The following is a 16,940-nucleotide window of genomic DNA, read 5'->3' on the forward strand; positions in this document are numbered from 1 at the left end:
GTCTTTCCCATTCTGTTGCTTTCCTTTATTTCTTTGCATTGATCACTTAGGAAAGCTTTCTTATCTCTCCTTGCTATTCTCTGGAACTCTGTATTCAATTGGGTATATCTTTCCATTTCTTCTTTGTCTTTCTCTTCTTTTCTTAGCTATTTGTAAGGCCTCCTCAGACAACCACTTTGCCTTCTTGCATTTCTTTTTCTTGGTGATGGTTTTGGTCACCATCTTCTGTTCAATGTTATAAACCTCTGTCTGTAGTTTTTCAGGCACTCTGTCTATCAGATCTAATCCTTGGAATCCATCTGTCACTTCCACTATATAATCATAAGGGATTTGATTTAGGTCATACCTGAATGACCTAGTGTTTTTTCCCGTACTTTCTTCATTTTAAGCCTGAAGTTTGCAATAAGAAGCTCAGGCCAACCAACTAACAGGGAGGGAGCAAAGCTCCACCCATCATCAGACAATTGGATTAAAGATTTACTGAGCATGGCCCCCACAACTGCACTCATCTCACAGTTAGCAAAGTAATGCTGCAAATTCTCCAAGCTGGGCTTCAACAGTATGTGAACTGAGAACTTCCAGATGTTCAAACTGGATTTAGAAAAGGCAGTGGAATAATATTAAGTATTTTTCCTAAGCTATTGCTTAGTTTCCTTCCAGTCCTCTTGTGTCTGATATAAGCTGAGCCAGTTTGATGGCCAACTGTAAATAATAAGGAAGAGGAAGAAGAGGGGAAAGTGATGGAGTTAGTATTTTGTGAATTTGGAATGCTAAGTAGTAGCTAAATGGTGATTCATTCTACATCAAGTGGCAGAAGTGGGGGATATAGCACAGGAGAAGGAGTTTGATGTGGTTCCTTTGCAGACCTGTGTTGGTCAGGGTGTGATCTAAGCCGTTGTAATGGAGACCTCAAATATAGTGCTTAAATTACAAGTTAATTTCTCCCTCATGTTTCTGAAAATGTGATCTGATTGCTTGCTGCTCTAAAGCCAATTAAGAGGCAAGTTTGGTGAAAAGGAACGTTTACTTTATTTTGGAGGCTGGCAAACAGGGCAGGGGAGGGGTGATGAAGGGGTGGAGGGTGGGGAGAGGATGGTGAGGGTAGATTCCTGTCCAGAGGCCGATTCCCCCACTGACAATCAGTGGGCAAGAGATTTTTCAAGGGGAGTTTCAGGGGTGTATAGACAGAGGGAAGGGGTACATGCAACCACAACACAGCTCTGATGGTCATCTTGAAATTAGTCGTCGGTGGTCTGACCAGCATCAACTTGCTTGTTTAAGTACAGTTAATCTTCAGTTCCCGGATCGGTTTGTTCCCATTTCTTTGAGGCCATTTCTCAGAATTGTGGCAGCTCATGTCATGGCTGCTTTCTGATCACCATGTAGTTAACTTCTTCCACTTGGTGGGGGTTTCAGTATCTATAAGACAGCTTGCAGGGTATGGCTCTGAATATTATCTATAGCCCTTGGAGAGGAGCTAAAGGTCCTTGATTTTGTTTAATGACCAAACTACTGTTATTTTTGTTTATTTGCTTGACTAGTTTCTGTTGCTTATGCATTGTCTCACTTCTCTGATCAAACTTAGTCTTTGGCTAAAAGTTTTCTACAGACAGAATGCAGACAGAGGACATGATGGGCAGAGGGGAGGACCATAGGGTCCTGCTCCATTTCTAGGGGTCCTGTTACAATCTAGAGGTGTCTGGTCCAGGATGGAGGGCAGTCCTAGAGCCTCAGCACACAGATCCCATCTCTGGATTTAAACTGGCTGCCCTGGCTGTCACCATTGCTTTGGTGTGTCAGCCCCTGGGAAGCCGGGAAGGACAAAGGGAGCACTTGCTTAATCTTCATAAATGCAACACACAGAAGTGCCACACAGCCTGTCCCCATGTCACTGAGGAGAGGCTGGGTGGCTCTGTTGTTCCCAGCAACAGTTCCCAATTCTATTATTGAACATGGGGAGAATGGTTACCAGTGGGCAACCTCCCACGATTCAAACCCTCAGGTCTTACTCAGGACCAATGATTCAGTCTAATAATAGTGGAGAAAGGAGTGTGGTAGGGTGAATAAAAAAAAATTGAACAAAATTATAGCACTCTGAGCTACTAACCCTTTACTGCGGGACAGATACTTCTTTTGAGAAAGTGTAGAATGTCAACCTGAGAACTCTTAATCTAAACCTTTTTGTTCATTTTTTCAGCCTGTGTGTCCATATGGAATTTTCAGGTTTCCCTGCAGGGTGAATAGGGAGATGGTGCTGCTAACATATTGGCCAGGTCAGGAGGTGGTTGTTAAGGGTTGCTCTATTGTGACCGTGGAGCTTCCCTGGTGGCTCAGATGGTAAAGGATCCACCTGGAATGCAGGAGACCTGGGTTCGATCCCTGGATCAGGTAGCTCCTCTGGAGAAGGGAATGGCTACCCACTCTAGTGTTCTGGCCTGGAGAATTCCATGGACAGAGGAGTCTGAGAGGCTACAGTCCATGAGGTCAGACACAACTGAGCAACTAACACTTTCACTTCAGTATGTGATGGTAAGATTTGTGGAGAATAAACCAATCTCTCTGCAGGGGGTAGCAAGCTAATTGTATTTTTTTTTTTTTTTCTATAATATGTTCCCATTATCTTTCTAATGTCTTTTTCCCTTTGGAGAAAATGGTATGCTTAATATATATTTTTCCTAGTCTTCTGGCTAGGTGAAGTCCACCTGATGACTTAGATCCGTGACGGCGGTGACAGTGCTTGGATTGTTGCTAATAGGGGCCGTTGTGTTTGTCTCTAATTCAGAAAGCATTTTTGGCCATACCTGACTCAGGAACCCCCAGAAAATGGGATATTCTGAACAGGTGATTTTTTCAAAAAGCAATTTACTGCTGCAAGCCACAGAGCTCAAAAGCGAGCAGACAAGGAAATGAACAGCAACAGAACATAAACTTTCACAAGGAAATCCAAAGAAAGCCTTGTTTAGAAAAGATAAAAAGAATAAAGTCAGGATGGTTGGACTGGCCAGGCAGGTTCTCCAGCGAGTGAGGCATCGCTGTGTTTGTACTTGGGGGGTAGTGACAGCTCCTCAGCACTCCTTCACTTTCCCTGCTTAGCTCATGGTCTGACTGCATTCTGCATATGTGCCGTGGAAGGAGAGCTGTGTTCCTCTAGCAGGGAGTATGTTCATAATCTTATTTTAGCATCATGCCACCCTGGACCTGGTCTTGGTTCCAGTTTGTACCCTGCATCAAGCTCTCTTCTTGTCTCTGGCCAGATACTGTCAAAAGGTGATTTATTTCTCAGGTTCTGCCTCTCAACCCCAGGTACTGAGTCACAAATTCACAGGGATCCTGACCAGCTTATTAAGCTTTGCACCAGCCTCCAGCCCACCTTCTTAAAGAGCTGGCGCAGAGACACCACCTCATTCCTGCTTCTGTGGATCGAATTGTGGGAATTGGAGGTGTTTGCCTTCCCAAGGCCCAAGTTACTGTAGAAGCCCTGGGTCTCTAGCTGAAGCTGAAAGCTGTGATATTTTAAACCGTTCATGCCTGTCCGGTGCCAGCCATGGGACTTCCAGGACTGTGAATAGTTTTTATAGGCTATAGTTTTGTGCCTAGTGATTCGCCAAGTCTTAATAGGAAAACTCAGCCATCTGTTTCCAACACCTACTGCTCACGTATTTATGGTCAGAGTTTTTATTTTGCATGTGTGCATTCCCTTTAACAGGAAAGAAAACGGTCTTCATAGCCAAACCACTGAAGTGAGAAATGCAAATCTCATTTGCTCTTAATCCCAATGAGGTATTTACTACAAAGTCCATTTGAAACTCTTTGGTGTTAATATTGAAGAAGACGAGTGGTAAAATAAACAGTTAATGGCCTGGAGCCAGCCCTCTCATGCGTGCTGACTGATGAGGGCCCCTTCCATTCCAGAGGTAATGACAGGGCCCCCCTTTCAGTTGTTCTCGACTTCTCATTGGCACCAGGGGAGTGGGTTTGGCAAAGTCACTGTTTTGAAAGGACCGTAATGATGGCAGGACATTTTATTACTGTATTAATGAGCACAGTGTGGGGCCATGGGCAGGACAGAGTGTTTGTGTATGTCTGTGCAAGAGTTGGGGCGTGGGGAGAAGGAAACCCAGTTTTTATCTGTCATTGTAACTAGTTTCTGGGGAGTGTTCACAGACCCCAAGGTAATGAAGGAGAGTTTTCCTTCATTATTGTTTTTAAAACTCTTTAGGGAAATCACTCTCAGTGGTAAAGAATCTGCCTGCCAAACAGGAGACACAGATTTGATCCCTGGGTGGGGAAGATCCCCTGGAGGAGGAAATGGCAACCCACTCCAGTATTCTTGCCTGGAGAATCCCATGGACAGAGGAGCCTGGCGGGCTACAGTGCATGGGGTCACAAAAGAGTTGGACATGACTTAGTGACTAAACAACAACAACAACCCCGAGATAGTTTTCTTTGTCATGGACCCAGTGTCCTCCTTTATCTCTTTCATGGTGCAGAAGTCTTTTCTTATCGATACCACTGTGGAAAAGTCATGTAGTTATTTATTTCAATACAGTTTTCTAATATGATTCTGGTCTGGTCTAATAGCTATTTGTAACCATTTTCTTCTCCAAGGGATCTTTACGGACCCAGGGACTGAACCTGGGTCTCTTGCATTGCAAGCAGATTCTTTACCATCCGAGCCACCGGGGATGCCCACAAATGTAACACTAAGTTTATACTGTGAATATTGGTCTGTAAAACTTGGTTCTGGGCCCTGGTCTGTCTCTTTTCTCCAGGAGTTCACTTTTTCCCAGTGGTCTAGAATCCCCTCCTTCAAATGAGGGCCGATTGTAAATCTTCAGCCCTGACGTTTCTAACTACTCATGTCCTGTGTTGGACCACCACCTTGGCTGCTCCTTTTGGTGGGATGGGGATGGATGGGGGAATCTCAAACTTAATCTGTACACAGTGGAAATTCTCGTCACTGGCCAGCACCACTGCACATGAGATTGCTATACTAGGTATGATTTCTTCTTTTCCCTCATCCAGTCCAGACAAAACTCTTGTTTGTTCTTTCTCCAAAATGCGATCTTTGAAAAAGAACAGACTTGTAAACCCAGTGCGGGAGGGAGAGGGAGAGACAAATAGGGAGAGTAGCATTGAAACATATACATTACCATATGTAAAACAGATGTTATTCAGTCGCCCAGTTGTGTCCGACTCTTTGCGACCCCATGGACTGCAGTGTGCCAGGCCTCCCTGTCCTTTGTCATCTCTCGAAGTTTGCCCAAGTTCATGTGCATTACGCTGGTAATGCCATCCAACCGTCTCATCCTCTGAGGTCCTTTCTCCTTCTGCCCTCAATCTTTCCTTAAATATATCTTTCCTGAAATATAGAGCCAGTGGGATTTGCTGTATGATATAGGGAGCTCAAACCTGGTGCTCTGTGACAACCTAGAGGGGTGGGATGGGGCGAGAGGTGGCAGGGAGATTGAAGAGGTAAGGGACATTGGTTGTACCTATGGCTGATTCATGTTGATGTATGGCAGAAACCAACACAATATTGTAAAGCTATTACCATCCAAGTAAAAATAAATTTATTAAAAAAAGAAAAAGCATAAAGCTCGTGTTTTCCACACTCTTTCGTGGGTGCTCATCACACTAAGGCCCATGAGATCCCCTCTGATCTAGCCCTTCCTGCCTCTGTATCCTCATCTGGGCACTGGCCCCTGGCACACTGACCTCCTCATCGATCTGATGATGTCCTCAGCTCTCCTCACTGGCTTTTTTTTTAGCCTTCAGGGCTCAGCCTAAATGCTGCTTCCTGTCTGGAGCTCAGATATCATCTGGTGAGTGATTTTAACTCTCCCTCTTGCACAATTGCACTCATCTCACATGCTAGTAAAGTAATGCTCAAAATTCTCCAAGCCAGGCTTCAGCAATATGTGAACTGTGAACTTCCAGATGTTCAAGCTGGTTTTAGAAGAGGCAGAGGAACCAGAGATTAAATTGCCAACATCCACTGGATCATGGAAAATGCAAGAGAGTTCCAGAAAAACATCTATTTCTGCTTTATTGACTATATGCCAAAGCCTTTGACTGTGTGGATCACAATAAACTGTGGAAAATTCTGAAAGAGATGGGAATACCAGACCACCTGACCTGCCTCTTGAGAAACCTATATGCAGATCAGGAAGCACCAGTTAGAACTGGACATGGAACAACAGACTGGTTCCAAATAGGAAAAGGAGCACGTCAAGGCTGTATATTGTCACCCTGCTTATTTAACTTCTATGCAGAGTACATCATGAGAAATGCTCGGCTGGAAGAAGCACAAGTGGAATTAAGATTGCCGGGAGAAATATCAATAACCTCAGATATGCAGATGACACCACCCTTATGGCAGAAAGTGAAGAGGAACTCAAAAGCCTCTTGATGAGAGTGAAAGAGGAGAGTGAAAAAGTTGGCTTAAAGCTCAACATTCAGAAAACAAAGATCACGGCATCTGGTCCCATCACTTCATGGGAAATAGACGGGGAAACAGTGGAAACAGTGTCAGACTTTATTTTTGGGGGCTCCAAAGTCACTGAAGATGGTGACTGCAACCATGAAATTAAAAGACGCTTACTCCTTGGAAGAAAAGTTATGATCAACCTAGATAGCATATTCAAAAGCAGAGACATTACTTTGGCAACAAAGGTCTGTCTAGTCAAGGCTATGGTTTTTCCTGTGGTCATGTATGGATGTGAGAGTTGGACTGTGAAGAAGGCTGAGCACTGAAGAATGATGCTTTTGAACTGTGGTGTTGGAGAAGACTCTTGAGAGTCCCTTGGACTGCAAGGAGATCCAACCAGTCCATTCTGAAGGAGATCAGCCCTGGGATTTCTTTGGAAGGAATGATGCTAAAGCTGAAACTCCAGTACTTTGGCCACCTCATGTGAAGAGTTGACTCATTGGAAAAGACTCTGATGCTGGGAGGGAATGGGGGCAAGAGGAGAAGGGGACGACAGAGGATGAGATGGCTGGATGGCATCACTGACTCGATGGACGTGAGTCAGTGAACTCCGGGAGTTGGTGATGGACAGGGAGGCCTGGCGTGCTGTGATTCATGGGGTCGCAAAGAGCTAGACACGACTGAGTGACTGATCTGATCTGTCCTGTTCTGCCCTTCGCCCTGCCCCCCCGCCCCCACAGTTGGGTTACGCACATGGGATGCACAATTTCTCCTCTTAGAGAGACTCAGCACTTTAGCCTCATAATCAGAATCATAGACTTGGATTGAACACAGTTATGATTCAAACAAATGTTTACCCGTGAACATTTTCAGAGAACTCTAATTTTACATGCCTTGTGGTCGGAATGAAGGAATCTAAGGCCGCAAACGTGAGAAGATGATGAGATATCCTTCCTTGACAAAAGGTGGGAGAACCCCTGAAACTTTTGCCAGGAAGCCTTCATTTCCTTTTCTCCATTTCTGCTTTCCTTGTCTTGAGTGTCTCCTTTTCCTGTGTCTAATGAAGTTTCTATCTCCTGCTTTGCTTTGCTTTTTCCGTCTTCCTTCTTCCACCCCTCCATCTCTTCTTTTCCCTCCTCTTTTCTTTTTTATTTCCCTTTCCCTTTTATATTTATACTCTTTCTAGTCTTCTTTCTTGCTTTTAATTTAAGCCAGACTTTTGCCTGAGCAACTTCATAGCATCCCATGTGTCATCAGTTCTCCAGTTTTTGAAAAGACCATAGAAGGCACAGGTGTTGACACAAGCTCATTCTCAAGCAGCTCTGCAGACAGAACCGGGCAGTCACCCTTATTCTGACTTGGCCAGTTTTTGTCTTTAGCTGATCAGTTGGTCTACAGATCTTGGAATTCTGAATATAAGGACAAGCCTTTCTATCCAGGCCTGTCTCAGGAATTATGTTACATATATTGATTACATATGATTAAGGAAGAGAGAAAATTCATGACCATTTGCTTGACATTTCTTACAAGCGTGTTAGAAGTGCCATTGTTTGAGGGCTGAGTCAAAGAGGTCACATTGTCTTTTCAGCAGCTCTCCGGTGATCACCCATAAAGCCCTGAAGAACTTCTTTTCTCAAAAGGTGAATTCTGTTTTATTTCAGATTCCTGCTTTTAATGTGAGCCAGGCTTTTGCCTGAGCAATTTCATAGCCTCCCATGTGGCATGAGTTCTCCAGTTTTTGAATAGACCATAGAGCACACTTTCTGCTCCTGGCATGTGGGCTCTCCTGAGGGCTACTTTGCTTTAACCCAGCTGCACTTTGAGGAAACTTAAACTGGATGGGATTACTTTTCAGTGGGCTTCCCCAGTGGCTCAGCAGTAAAGAATCTGCCTGCAGTGCAGAAGATGCAGGAGGTGTGGGTTCAATCCCTGGGTGGGGAAGATCCCCTGGAGAAGTAAGTGACAACCCACTCCAGCATTCTTGCCTGGAAAATTCCATGGACAGAGGAACCTGGTGGGCTACAGTCCACGGGGTCGCAAAGAGTCGGAGGTGACTGAAGAGATTCGGCACACAGGGCGTGCACGCGTGCACACTTTTCAGTAGGAGGAACTCCAAGCATTTCCCCCTTAGACGTGGCCAAAGGGAGGTGCAAGCAACTTACCGAAATACCAGACCTCGAAGGAGCCGCTGGGCACCGTTTTCCTCGTGTGAAGAGTGACTGCTGAAAATAACATGCTTGTCATGCTGCGGACTCACTTTCGCATGATTAGGTGACATGATCAGAAATGATGGAGGAATGTGTGACACTCTGCTGCAAAGACTGATTTCTTTAATAGTTTACTAAGGGATTTGAAGATCAAAATACTCAGGCTTATTAAGCAAGTAAAGCTAATAGAGAAACTTGTATCAAAGTTGTCTCCAGGAAGTTTAGAGACTATGATGAGTGAGGGAATATGGCCTAAATATCAGAGTTGTGTAGACTTTCAAAAATAGATGTGTAAAATGTGCTTTCAAGAGGCTCACATGCGTGTCTCTAATTCAAGGTGATTGTTACCTTCACAAGAACACTACTTACGTGACTGAGATTAGTTTTTCTATTGGCCCAGTGGTTCTTAAGTGGAAGCACATGTCCAGATTACTTAGGAAGTCTTTTTAAAACACATGCCTACAGGGGCCTACCCAGACAATTGCTACTGAATCGTTTGTGTTGGAGCCTGGAAATAGGTACTTGGAAAAATCCCCTGCAAAATTGTGAAACATCTGATTTCAAACTAGTTAAGGAGCATAATTCAAAAAGACACACGTACCCCAGTGTTCCCTGAAGCGCTATTCACAGTAGCCAGGACATGGAAGCAGCCTAAATGCCCACTGATGGATGAATGGATAAAGAAGTTGTAGTCCATATATACAATGGAGGAATGAAATTGGGTATTTGTAGAGAAGTGGATGGACTATAAGTCTGTCTTACAGAGTGAAGTAAGTCGGAGAAAAACAAATATTGTTTATTAACTCATATATGCAGAATGTAGAAAAATGGAACAGATGAGCCTATTTTCAGGCAGAAATAGAGACACAACATAGAGAATGGATACGTGGCCATAGGGGAGGAAGGGCAAGGAGAGATGAATTGGGAGATTAGGATTGACATATATACGTTACCATGTGTGAAATAGTGGAATAGAGGAAGCCTGCTGTAAGCGCAGGGAGCTCAGCTCGGTGCTCTGTGGTGACCTAGATGGGTGGGATGGGGGGGAAGTGAGAGGGAGGCTCAAGAGGAGGGGAGCACATATATACATAGAGCTGATCCACTTCGTTGTGCAACAGAAACCTAACAGAACATTGTAAAACAGTTATACTCCAAAAACAAAACAAAACAAAAACTAGTGAAGACCACTGCTCTTGACTGAAAGTTTGGAGTAGCACAAACCAAGGGTGACCCCTCCCTGTAACCTTAAAATCCTGTACGATGCCTGGTTTGTAGAAGTGAGTGTAAGAAATGTTCGCTGAGAAAGTGAAACCAAACTATTCAGAAAACCATATTGTGCATTCATTTAAACTGCTTATTCATTTAAATTTCTACTGGCTTAGTAAATAGTTGAAGAGAATTTTTAAAATAACCATTGAAGAGATGTATCTTCTGGATAATTAGAGAACATTCTGTGATCTAAATGCTTATGAAGGCGACAGATGCTGTAGATTTTTCAAGTAATTTGATGTGAAACTAGAGAACAAAGCAGCGAAATAGACAAATACATTTTTAATTACTATCTGATTTTTACCTCCATTATATTATGGGTAAAATGTCTTTTAGAATAAGAATTCTGGTAGCTCCCCTATGTTGTTCCAGATTCTATTTGTCTATCAAAGTTGATGAGCATTTTTTTTTCAGTAAGCTGGAATTTGTATATTCTAATGATGGCTGTTCTTCCAAGTGCACTCAGATTGACAACACATTCTGGAAAATCCTCTTTGGGATTTGTCTGTGCTGTGCTGGTCCTGTATGCACCTATATCCTGAATTCCTATTTGCCACCTCCATGAGGCTTGTCCCTTGCCCTCAAGGAAGTTTCAGTAAGGGCAGTTTGGTAGGTAATCATCCACGACATAAAATAATCAGAGACCTCTATGTAACAGTGCGGATTGACATTGTGCAGCTGGGAAAGGACTGGGGTATTGCTCGTGAATAAGGTGTGTGTGTTAGTCTCTCAGTTGTGTCTGACTCTTTGTGACCCCATAGATTGTAGCCTGCCAGGCTCCTCTGTCCATGGAATTCTCCAGGTGAGAATCCTGGAGTGGGTTTCTGTGCCCTTCTCCAGGGGATCTTCCTGACCCAGGGATCGAACCTGAGTCTCTTACTTCTCCTGCATTGGCAGGGGGGGTAATAGGAAGCCCAGGTGGTGGTAGTGGTAAAGGTGGGATAGGGTGGGATCTGAGCTATGATGACAGGAGGAGGAGGTGTATTCCAGGGAGAGGTGCTGTGGGAACGTTTGCAGAGTTGGGGTGATCAGGGCGTGTGAAGGCACTGTGAGGAGGAGGTGTGCAGTGTCTGCACGACGCGGGGCCACGGCTGAGAAGTTGAAACTCTACAGAGGAGGTGCGTTTGCCTAAACCATCCTTTTCCTTCTGTTCCAAAGCTAATTTACCATAAAGTTTTCAATAGGAAATCTTAGGAAGAGAGCAACCCTCTATGGGTGTAAAAAGCACTCCTCCTGACTTGCCATGTCCATCTTTACTGAGACACTGGCTCCTAACTACAAACTTGAAGTTGAGGTGGGTCTCTACTGTGACTTGGGTCAATTTCCCAACATGACCTTGATGCTTGTGAACGGAGTTAAATTTTCTGCTGCTGTTTTGAACCCATCTTCTGCCTGTTGAAACATCCCTTGCACTACCATAGTGCTTTGCCTTTTGCAGATTTGTTGTTCCTAGATGCTTTCCAGGGTACAAGAAGCAGGGGGTGAACCTGTCAGACAACCTCACTGTCTGCCTGTGTCCAACTGTCACCATAAAAAGCATCCTTTTTTGATGTTAAAAGAGCCCCAGTTTTGATGATAAATTCTATGGTTACTCTCTTCAGGGGTTGCTACCTTTACTTACATGAGAAAATTGGGGATTTAGAGAGGCATGGCTGTCTAGAATCATTTCTACTCCCCTGTCTTAAGCATCTTTTCTGGGTAACGCAGGAATCTTTCTTCTGGGTGATGAAGGTGTTAATTATAAGTTGTTCATTTTGAAATTAAAAATTATTCCTAAACAAATGAATATTCTTACTAGAAAAAGGTACACTGTCTTTGTTGTTGTTGTTGTTCAGTCTCTAAGTCCTGTCCGATTCTTTGTGACCCCATAAACAGCAGCATGCCAGGATCCATGTCCTTCACTATCTCCTGGGATTTGTTCAGACTCATGTCCGTGGAGTCCATGGTGCCATCCAACCATCTCATCTTCTGTCTCCCCCTTCTCCTTCTGTTCTCAGTCTTTCCCAGCATCAGTGTCTCTTCCAACGAGTCAGCTCTTCACATCAGGTGGCCAGTGTATTGAAGCTTCAGCATCAGTCCTTGCAAAATAATTATCTTGTTGATGCATAGTCCTCACAGTATTATTTCCTTATTTCCAGTTGGAGGCTATTATTTATTTGACATTTATTTCTATCTACTATGTACAGATAGCTATACTTGACATAAAGATCATCATTCAGTGATAATTATGACATATTATTGCTTTTGCAATCAGCATTCAGCTATGATTGGTCCTGGTTTATTAAATGGTTAAAACCACATTTTGCAATAAGGAATTCATGATTGGAGCCACAGTCAGCTCCTGGTCTTGTTTTTGCTAACTGTATAGAGCTTCTCAATCTTCAGCTGCAAAGAATATAATCAATCTGATTTTGGTATTGGCCATCTGGTGATGTCCATGTATAGAGTCGTCTCTTGTGTTGTTAAAAGGGGGTGTTTGCTATGACCAGTGCGTTCTCTTGGCAAAACTCTGTCAGCCTTTGCCCTGCTCCATTTTGTACTCCAAGGCCAAACTTGCCTGTTACTCCGGGTATCTCTTAACTTCCTACTTTTGCATTTCAGTCCCCTATGATGAAAAGAACATATTTTTTGGGTGTTTGTTCTAGAAGGTCTTGTAGATCTTCATAGAACCGTTCAACTTCAGCGTCTTTGGCATTACTGGTTGAGTCATAGACTTGGATTACTGTGATATTGAATGGTGTGCCTTGGAAACGAACAGAGATCATTCTGTCGTTTTTGAGATTGTATCCAAGTACTGTGTTTTGGACTCTTTTGTTGAATATGAGGGCTACTCCATTTCTTCTAAGGGATTCTTGTCCACAGTAGTAGATATAATAGTCATCTGAATTAAATTTGCCCATTCGAGTCCACTTTAGTTTGCTGATTCTTTTTTTTATTTTATTTTTTATTTTTTTATTTTTTTTTTTAATTCTTCCAATTTTATTTTATTTTTAAACTTTACATAATTGTATTAGTTTTGCCAAATATCAAAATGAATCCGCCACAGGTATACATGTGTTCCCCATCCCAACCCTCCTCCCTCCTCCCTCCCCATACCATCCCTCTGGGCCGTCCCAGTGCACCAGCCCCAAGCATCCAGCATCATGCATCGAACCTGGACTGGCAACTCGTTTCCTACATGATATTTTACATGTTTCATTGCCATTCTCTCAAATCTTCCCACCCTCTCCCTCTCCCACAGAGTCCATAAGACTGTTCTATACATCAGTGTCTCTTTTGCTGTCTCGTACACCGGGTAATTGTTACCATCTTTCTAAATTCCATATATGTGCGTTAGTATACTGTATTTATGTTTTTCCTTCTGGCTTACTTCACTCTGTATAATAGGCTCCAGTTTCATCCACCTCATTAGAACTGATTCAAATGTATTCTTTTTAATGGCTGAGTAATACTCCATTGTGTATATGTACCACAGCTTTCTTATCCATTCATCTGCTGATGGACATCTAGGTTGCTTCCATGTCTTGGCTATTATAAACAGTGCTCACGATGAACATTGGGGTACACGTGTCTCTTTCCCTTCTGGTTTCCTCAGTATGTATGCCCAGCAGTGGGGTTGCTGGATCATAAGGCAGTTCTATTTCCAGTTTTTTAAGGAATCTCCACACTGTTCTCCATAGTGGCTGTACTAGTTTGCATTCCCACCAACAGTGTAAGAGGGTTCCCTTTTCTCCACACCCTCTCCAGCATTTATTATTTGTAGACTTTTGGATCGCAGCCATTCTGACTGGTGTGAAATGGTACCTCATAGTGGTTTTGATTTGCATTTCTCTGATAATGAGTGATGTTGAGCATCTTTTCATGTGTTTGTTAGCCATCTGTATGTCTTTTTTGGAGAAATGTCTATTTAGTTCTTTGGCCCATTTTTTGATTGGGTCGTTTATTTTTCTGGAGTTGAGCTGTAGGAGTTGCTTGTATATTTTTGAGATTAGTAGATGGAGAAATATACCATGTTCATGGATTGGAAGAATCAATATAGTGAAAATGAGTATACTACCCAAAGCAATTTATAGATTCAACGCAATCCCTATCAAGCTACCAACAGTATTCTTCACAGAGCTAGAACAAATAATTTCACAATTTGTATGGAAATACAAAAAACCTCGAATAGCCAAAGCGATCTTGAGAAAGAAGAATGGAACTGGAGGAATCAACCTACCTGACTTCAGGCTCTACTACAAAGCCACAGTTATCAAGACAGTATGGTACTGGCACAAAGACAGAAATATTGATCAATGGAATAAAATAGAAAGCCCAGAGATAAATCCACGCACATATGGACACCTTATCTTCGACAAAGGAGGCAAGAATATACAATGGATTAAAGACAATCTCTTTAACAAGTGGTGCTGGGAAATCTGGTCAACCACTTGTAAAAGAATGAAACTGGACCACTTTCTAACACCATACACAAAAATAAACTCAAAATGGATTAAAGATCTAAACGTAAGACCAGAAACTATAAAACTCCTAGAGGAGAACATAGGCAAAACACTCTCTGACATACATCACAGCAGGATCCTCTATGACCCACCTCCCAGAATATTGGAAATAAAAGCAAAAATAAACAAATGGGACCTAATTAACCTTAAAAGCTTCTGCACATCAAAGGAAACTATTAGCAAGGTGAAAAGACAGCCTTCAGAATGGGAGAAAATAATAGCAAATGAAGCAACCGACAAACAGTTTGCTGATTCTTAAAATATTGATGTTCATTCTTGCCATCTCCTGTTTGACCACTTCTGATTTACCTTGATTCATGGATCTAGCATTCCAGGTTCCTGTGCAATATTGTTCTTTACAGCATCAGACTTTACTTCCATCACCAGTCACATCCACAACTAGGCGTTGTTTTCGCTTTGGCTCTGTCTCTTCATTCTTTCTGGAGTTATTTCTCCACTCTTCTCCAGTAGCATATTGGGCACCTACCAACCTGGGCAGTTCATCTTTCAATGTCTTATCTTTCTGCCTTTTCATACTGTTCATGGGGTTCTCAAGGCAAGAATACTGAAGTGGTTGAAGTTGATACCATGCAGTCAGATTGGTGATCAAGTTGATATTTAGTAATAAATTCAATGTAAAATGTGTCTCATGTTGCATGCCACTGTGAGGGCACTGAGTTGTTCACACAAACCCATAGCAGGGGAGATTTACTGCTTGCGACTACTCAAAGTAGCCAAGAGAATGGAGAGCTGGGAGTTGCAAGATAGTGGCTCCCAGGGAAAAGACAGCTTCAAAAGCAGGGCTGGAATTCAGACAGAGTGGCCCCTAGAGGGCAGGAAAAGGATCTCAGGTGATGTCGAAGTGCCTGGGGTCCTCCGAGTCAGGCGTTCCTTGTGATTCTTGGGAAGAATGTCCTACCTTAATGGCCCGAGGTCTGAATGACCACTGGCCACGTACTTTATTCCTTGGCCTGACTTACTGCATTTTGATTTTTTTGCCAGAATTGATTCTTGTGTAATCTATATCCATAGTCTTGTCAAAAGAATGTTGGTCAAGCTTTACATTTCCTATTATCCTGCTTTCTTTTAGGTTTTGTGAATGATTCTGTTACTAAATCTATCGTGGCTTTGCGCTTGACTCTGGTGGTGAAGACCAGCACCTGTGTGCCGGGGGAGAGCCGTGCAAATGACCTGGAGTGCTCAGGAAGAGGAAGGTGCTCCACGAAGCCGTCAGAGGTGAGGGGGACACCTGGGAGATTTGCAAATGCATGTTTACATTAAGGTATATTTACATATAAGCACACACACATGTATATGTGTATATACATATACACATATACATATACATGTATATGGACTGCAGACCCCTAGGCTCCTCTGTCCATGGAATTTTCCAGGCAAGAATACTGGAGTGGCTTGCCATTTCCTTCCCCAGGGGATCTTTCCAACCCAAGGATTGAATCCTGGTCTGCTGAGTTGCAGGTAGATGCTTTACTGTCTGAGCCACCAGGGAAGCCCATCAATTCAGTTCAGTCGCTCAGTAGTGTCCAACTCTTTGCAGCCCCATGGACTGCAGCACGCCAGGATTCCCTGTCCATCACCAGCTCCCAGAGCTTGCTCAAACCCATGTCTGTTGAGTTGGTGATGCCATCCAACCATGTCATCCTCTGTCATCCCCTTCTGCTCCTACCTTCAATCTTTCCCAGCATCAAGGTCTTTTCCAATGAGTCAATTCCTCCCATCAGGTGGCCAAAGTATTGGAGTTTCAGCTTCAGCACTTGTCCTTCCAATGGATATTCAGGACTGATTTTCTTTAGGATTGACAGGATTGATCTCCTTGCAGTCCAAGGGAAGCCTATATATATATATACACACACATATATATGTTGTGTGTTTGTGTGTATGTGTGTATAAAGAATGAAAGAGGAGAGAGCAAGTGCATTTGCTGAAAATATCCCCAAATTTCTGGTTTCAATTATTTGTATGCAACTTACAGATATATAAATTTCCATATAATTTTCAAGGTAAATACTGGAAAATTGTGCAGTGCTGGACCCCCTTACTTTGGTAACAAGTAGAGATTTTGTGAGAAGTAATTATCATATCTGGTCACAGAATCAAGAGAAGCAGAAGAAAGAAAAGCTAAGACAGTTATCTATTTCCCTGTTGTGACCTAATTCCCTTCTGAGACTGCGTGTCCCTAGTGGTGACAACAGAGTTACAGAAGTGAGGGAAAAGTAAGAAGGATTGGGGAGGAGGCAGGGTGAGAAGGCTGATCCACTCTGGCCTTTGTGGACCGGGGCCATCAGCTCTGGAAGACGTGAGTCCTGGGGCTCGCTGGTGCTCCAGTGGTTAGGACTTCATCTTCCAAGGCAGGGGATATGGGTTCAATTCCTGGTGAGGGAGCTAAGATACCACATGCCTCTTGGCCAAAAAACTGAAACATCAAACAGAAGCAGTATTGTAGAAAATTCAATAAAGACTTTAAAAAAATGGTTCACATCAAAAAAAAACCTTAAAAAACAAGAGACT

At 43.1% G+C, this 16,940-nt stretch overlaps 1 protein-coding gene across 1 annotated transcript in view; it reads left to right on the plus strand.

Annotated features, from left to right (window-relative positions):
• Positions 1–16,940, plus strand: part of DNER (delta/notch like EGF repeat containing) — a 390,856-nt gene that overhangs the window by 180,237 nt on the left and 193,679 nt on the right. Inside the window, exon 5 of the mRNA XM_070379858.1 lies at positions 15,499–15,644. Within this exon, the coding sequence (XP_070235959.1) occupies positions 15,499–15,644 (146 nt within the window). The remainder of the gene's footprint in view (positions 1–15,498; positions 15,645–16,940) is intronic.

The sequence above is a fragment of the Bos mutus genome, chromosome 2 (assembly GCF_027580195.1).
Source record: "Bos mutus isolate GX-2022 chromosome 2, NWIPB_WYAK_1.1, whole genome shotgun sequence".
Taxonomy (NCBI): Eukaryota; Metazoa; Chordata; class Mammalia; order Artiodactyla; family Bovidae; genus Bos; species Bos mutus.